Here is a 5,000-nt window from a genome sequence, read left to right on the forward strand (position 1 = left end):
AACTTCCTCTTAAGGCTGGGCTGCGTAAAACTCCTGGGCCTGCGTCCGAGGGCTTTCTGTGCTACTTCCCTATGACGTACGGCAGTGGAGCCGGCTGTGAAACTACAGGCATTGCCCAATTTCGCCGTTTCTTTTTTCCTTCTGAATCTGATTGCTTTGTGGACGTTTTTTTCTCATGGGAACCAGTGATGTCAGGAGGGAGTCCTCACATCACTCCTGGGACTGCGTTACCACGTCGATTACCGTCAATAACAACCGCAGCGGTTTTGTGAGTGTGGGAATATTCATGGGCGTGTGTGCGCCCGCTCACGTGGTTGTGTGTGTGTCTGTGCGTGTGTGAGAATATACGTGGATGCGGGTGTGCGCGTCCATGTGTGCGTGTGTGTGTGTGTGTGTGTGTGTGTGAGAGAATATACACGTGTGTGTGCGTGTGTGTGCCCGTCCAGGTCTATGTGTGTGTGTGTGTGTGTGTGTGCGAGTACGTGCGTGTGTGTTTGTTGTCCTCACCCTCCAGAAGTACTTCCTGTCCGCCATCTTGGGGACGTTGTCCTTGGTGTAAACGACTCCCTGCAGGGGCCCGAAGCGCGTGCCCTGGGGGATGTATTCCTTACTGAACACACCCGTCACCTGGAACACACACGCACACACGCACACACACTCCTTTAACAACTGCACACACTCACAGCCCAAAATTACACTAAAACAAAATAACCGATTATATTATTTCATTTAACTCCATTTTATATTCTTCTCACGATTTGCATGAAAACCCAAAATTGAATGTTGCTTGTTGGCTGTAAAAAGTGTAACAGCTGTCAGGATTGGCTGTGCTTATGACCCCTGCTGTGAGTTTCATTGTGTGTTCATGATGAGTTGATGACACCAGTTGGGTAACGTCTCTCTTTCCTTTCTCTCCCCTGTCATAAATGTGTACCCTCAAGCTAAGACCGCTCCAGCCAGCCACATATATTGGCACTGTGTTACTGCACAGCATTTTCTAGAGATGCCAGCGATAATTATACCAATTATTGGCCAAGGCTACAATATAGTGATATCAAACGCTTCACTACAGTGTTCTGCTGTACAGCCTTGCGCTACTTCCAAGTTAAATTCATTATTTTGCAGGATTGCATGAACTCAGGAGTGAACTGAAGCCACTGTGAGAGACAGCCGAGAGATGTCATGAAAACAAACATGTGTGTAACCAAATCTACAGGTGACCCACTTTTTTATTTCACAAGGTAAACCAATGAAGGGAATTACACTTCAGCAGTCGGTTGCACCAGCAGAGCGTAAAGCCGATCGTAAGTTCGGGTGTAAAGTCCGCCGTAACCCTACGCTCGACGTAGCTAGTGTCAAACTAAAGGTGTTCTAAATTTTGGTTGCACCACCATAACTTAAGTTGTAACGTTACTGGTAGTGCGTAAATTGTACTAGTGTCGCTTTTAATGACGTTTAGATAATTTCAAGCCCATCATTGACAGGTAACGTAATGTAAACAGGAAATACCGGCAAACTTCCAACTTATCCGAGTGAAGACGCGTTAGCACCCAAATGAGAGGGCAAACAAAACAGTTTCAGTCATTTATTCTCTAAAATTTGCTTGGACGGTATAGGCGTGAGGTTAAGCTATTTGATGGCGGATTTTATAATAAATAAATAAATATAATATTCGCATATAATTCAACATCATCATAATAAAGAAATGGATCGATACGGTCACGGACAATCCGTTCCCGGCGCAAACCGCGTTGAAACTCCTCTTCCCATTGCTCAAAACGAATAGCCATCTTTACCCTGCATTAGTGTTGAAATCTTTTTACGTTTTTTTCTTTTAACGGTTCTTTATCGTTAGTATGGAACTTACACCAGCTAGAGGGGAGGTGTAAAAGATAAGTTATAACTTAGTGTTACGTTGAAACTATCTGCTTGGTGCAACTGCTATTTTTTTAGTAGAGTGTAAAGTCGAACGTTTGGGTGATTTACGTTCAACGTAGCCTAAGTGGGTCCTTATGTTCTGCTGGTGCAACCAGCTGCAGATCTACACTGAACCAGAGAGAGAGAGAGAGAGAGAGAGAGAGAGAGAGAGAGAGAGAGAGAGAGAGAGAGAGAGAGAGAGAGAGACAGAGACAGAGACAGAGACAGAGAGAGAGAGAGAGAGAGAGAGAGAGAGAGAGAGAGAGAAAACGAGAGGGAAATAAATGCAGCGTCATGAGAAAAAAAAATCCTCCTCATGAGATGAATCGCACTGATTCAATCTTGGACACACACACACACACACAAACACACACACACACACACACACACAAACACGCACACACAGGCTTTTCTTCTGATACGCGGGAAAAGATAACAGATCTGCTCAACTCTCAGAAACATGAAACACGAAACATGGCAGTGAAGTCAACAGAGCAACAGGTTCTTCAGGGGCGGGCGGAGGGTTGTGCATGCATGTGTGTGTGTGTGTGTGTGTGTGTGTGTGTGTGGTGTGTGTGTGTGTGTGTGTGTGTGTGTGTGTGTGTGTGTGTGTGTGTGTGTGTGTGTGTGTGTGTGAGTGTGTGTGTGTGTGTGTGGCGTATGGTTTGTTTTCGGAAAATGGGAGGGGTGGATGGGATGCAGGGTGATTTCTGAAGAAGTGAGGAAAGGAGGGGGAGGAGGAAGAGGGGGGGGTAAGACATTGCAGGAGATGACAGGATGTGACAGGAACTTTGTCCTGGTCCAGCGTAGCGCGTCTAATGAGGAGTGCGTGGGACAGCCTGGGCCCATTGCAGGCAGACGGAGTGTGTGAGTGTTTGAGTGAGTGGATATGTGGGTGTAATGTGGTGAGTAAGTATGCGTGTAAGTGTTTGCAAATGGTGTGTGCAAGCAGTGAGTACTTTGCGGTACTTTTAACAGGAGTGCTTCCAAGCTATGCAGCAATAGCCTCGAATCTTTACGTCTCTCTGAACTCGAGAGAATCTGTGGTCGCTTATTTTAACATGAGAGAGACTCTCTCTCTCTCTCTCTCTCTCTCTCTCTCTCTCTCTCTCTCTCTCTCTCTCTCTCTCTCTCTCTCTCTCTCTCTCTCTCTCTCTCTCTCTCTCTCTCTCCCCCTCCCTCCCCCTCTCCCCCCATGTGTACCTGGCTTGCGCACCCCCCCAAACCTTACACTGAAGCCCCTGGTCTCCCCCCTCCCCTCCACCCTCTCTCGCTCTAATCACCCCATCTGCCACGTGCCCGTTGCATTCCCCCCCCCCCTGCCCCCCCCCAACCCACCCTTTCTGACACACTCTTAAATTAGGCTCCCCCCAACACACACACACACACACACACACACACACACACACACACACACACACACACACACACACACACACATGAGCGTTGTTCGCTCCTCAGGAAGGAGGCCACAGCCTCCTTCCTATTGGTCACCTCTCCGTGCGGACAATGCAGAACTGCGCGTTGTGTGGACGTCAGTTTGTACGCCTGTCCCCCCCCCCCCCCCCCGTCGGTCCGTCTGTCTTTCTGCCTGTTCCTGGGTTTGTGATTGTACGTGTGTCTACGTGAGTGACTCAGCTAAACATCGCAGGGCAGACAATGCGGTGAGCAGACAATGGGGGCGCGACTCAGACGGACTGACCAGCCACCTGGGAATGTGAAAGTCCCTTTCGTCTGAGCACGTCACAAACTGCCCGTGTACAGGAGCAGTGACGGGGGCGGACTGTGGATTGCGAAGCCGGTTGCGCAACATTACATGTAGGCTATAGGAAAGCGCATTGACAAGCGCGCCCAGACACACCCACCCACACACCCACACACAGGTAAACATGTTGTTGGCGTTGGAAAGTTGTTCAGCAACGGCTGACCTCTGGTGAAAGTGAAATAAGCTTGCAGGCACGCAAAAAGACACACAGAAGCGCACGCACATGATAAACTGCCCACAACACGCTAAACTTGCAACAAGCAAACACTCTCATCTTGCACCGCAAGTGTGCGTGACAGTGTAAACATCGTGTGACAGCAAACAACTTTTTCATGTGCATTTCGGAGGCCAAAATCCACAAGTCACGTCCCCGGCGTGCAAAGTCTCAGAGCGAGCGGGATTGAAAGCGTGAGAAGTGATTCTAACACCTTTTTAAAAGCCAAGCAGAATCCGTGCTCAGCCCCGGTGGTCAGTCGAAGGCGTCAGAGAAAGCCAGAGAAGTGCGCGGACAGGGGTGGAGAAGGGGGAAGGGGAGGAGAAAAGCGACAGTAGAAAGAGGAAGGAGACGACCGCAGCCGAGAGAATGAGTGCGAAGACACCGCAGTGCGATAAGAGAGACGGTGAGAGAATCGCTCTGTTCTCAAGGTCTCCTTCCATTCTCTTTCTTGCGCAAGTGTGTGTGTTATCTGTGTGTGCGTGTGTGTGCGTGCGTGCGTGCGTGCGTGAGTGTGTTTTCATTTCACTGTATACTTTTTTGCATGTAACAAATAAAACTCTTGTATCTTGAGTGTGTGTGTGTGTGTGTATGAGAGAGAGTGTGAGTCTGTGGGTGTTTGTTTGTTTGTTTGCTTGCGTGTGTTAGTATGTGCGTGTGTTATCTGTGTGTGCATGAGTGTGAGTCGGTGTGCGACTTGAGAGTGTGAGTGGTTTCACATCAGGCCTGACACCATGGAATGGTGTGTGCACGTTGTGTGTTTCCAAAGGTAAACATGCTGCACTCCAGCATCGGGCATGAGATCATTGAGCAACATGCAAACGTGGAAGTGTCAAGCATTTTTATTTTATTTCCTTGTTGATTTGTTTTAATTCCTGGTATTCATTCAGGCCTGCAGTAACAGAAGGCCTTTGGAGGCATGCTCATATTCTTTGCTTTCTTTTCCAAGGTATAATTTGTGTGTGTGTGTGTATGTGCGTGTGTGTGTCACTGACAGGCTGCTGCTCAGTACATAACAGGACATGTAAGGGGAATCAGCTGACTTACGGACACACAAGCTGACTCACTAGAGGGTTCTCTCACTGGGTGAGCGAGGCAAGCGCT

The 5,000-nt window shown here is 48.5% G+C and overlaps 1 protein-coding gene across 1 annotated transcript in view; it reads right to left on the reverse strand.

Moving 5' to 3' along the window:
* The window catches only part of prdm1b (PR domain containing 1b, with ZNF domain), a 15,096-nt gene that overhangs the window by 9,221 nt on the left and 875 nt on the right, over positions 1-5,000 (reverse strand). Inside the window, exon 2 of the mRNA XM_056582771.1 lies at positions 508-627. Coding sequence (XP_056438746.1) covers positions 508-627 — 120 coding nt within the window. The remainder of the gene's footprint in view (positions 1-507; positions 628-5,000) is intronic.

Source organism: Gadus chalcogrammus, chromosome 22 (assembly GCF_026213295.1).
Source record: "Gadus chalcogrammus isolate NIFS_2021 chromosome 22, NIFS_Gcha_1.0, whole genome shotgun sequence".
NCBI lineage: Eukaryota > Metazoa > Chordata > Actinopteri > Gadiformes > Gadidae > Gadus > Gadus chalcogrammus.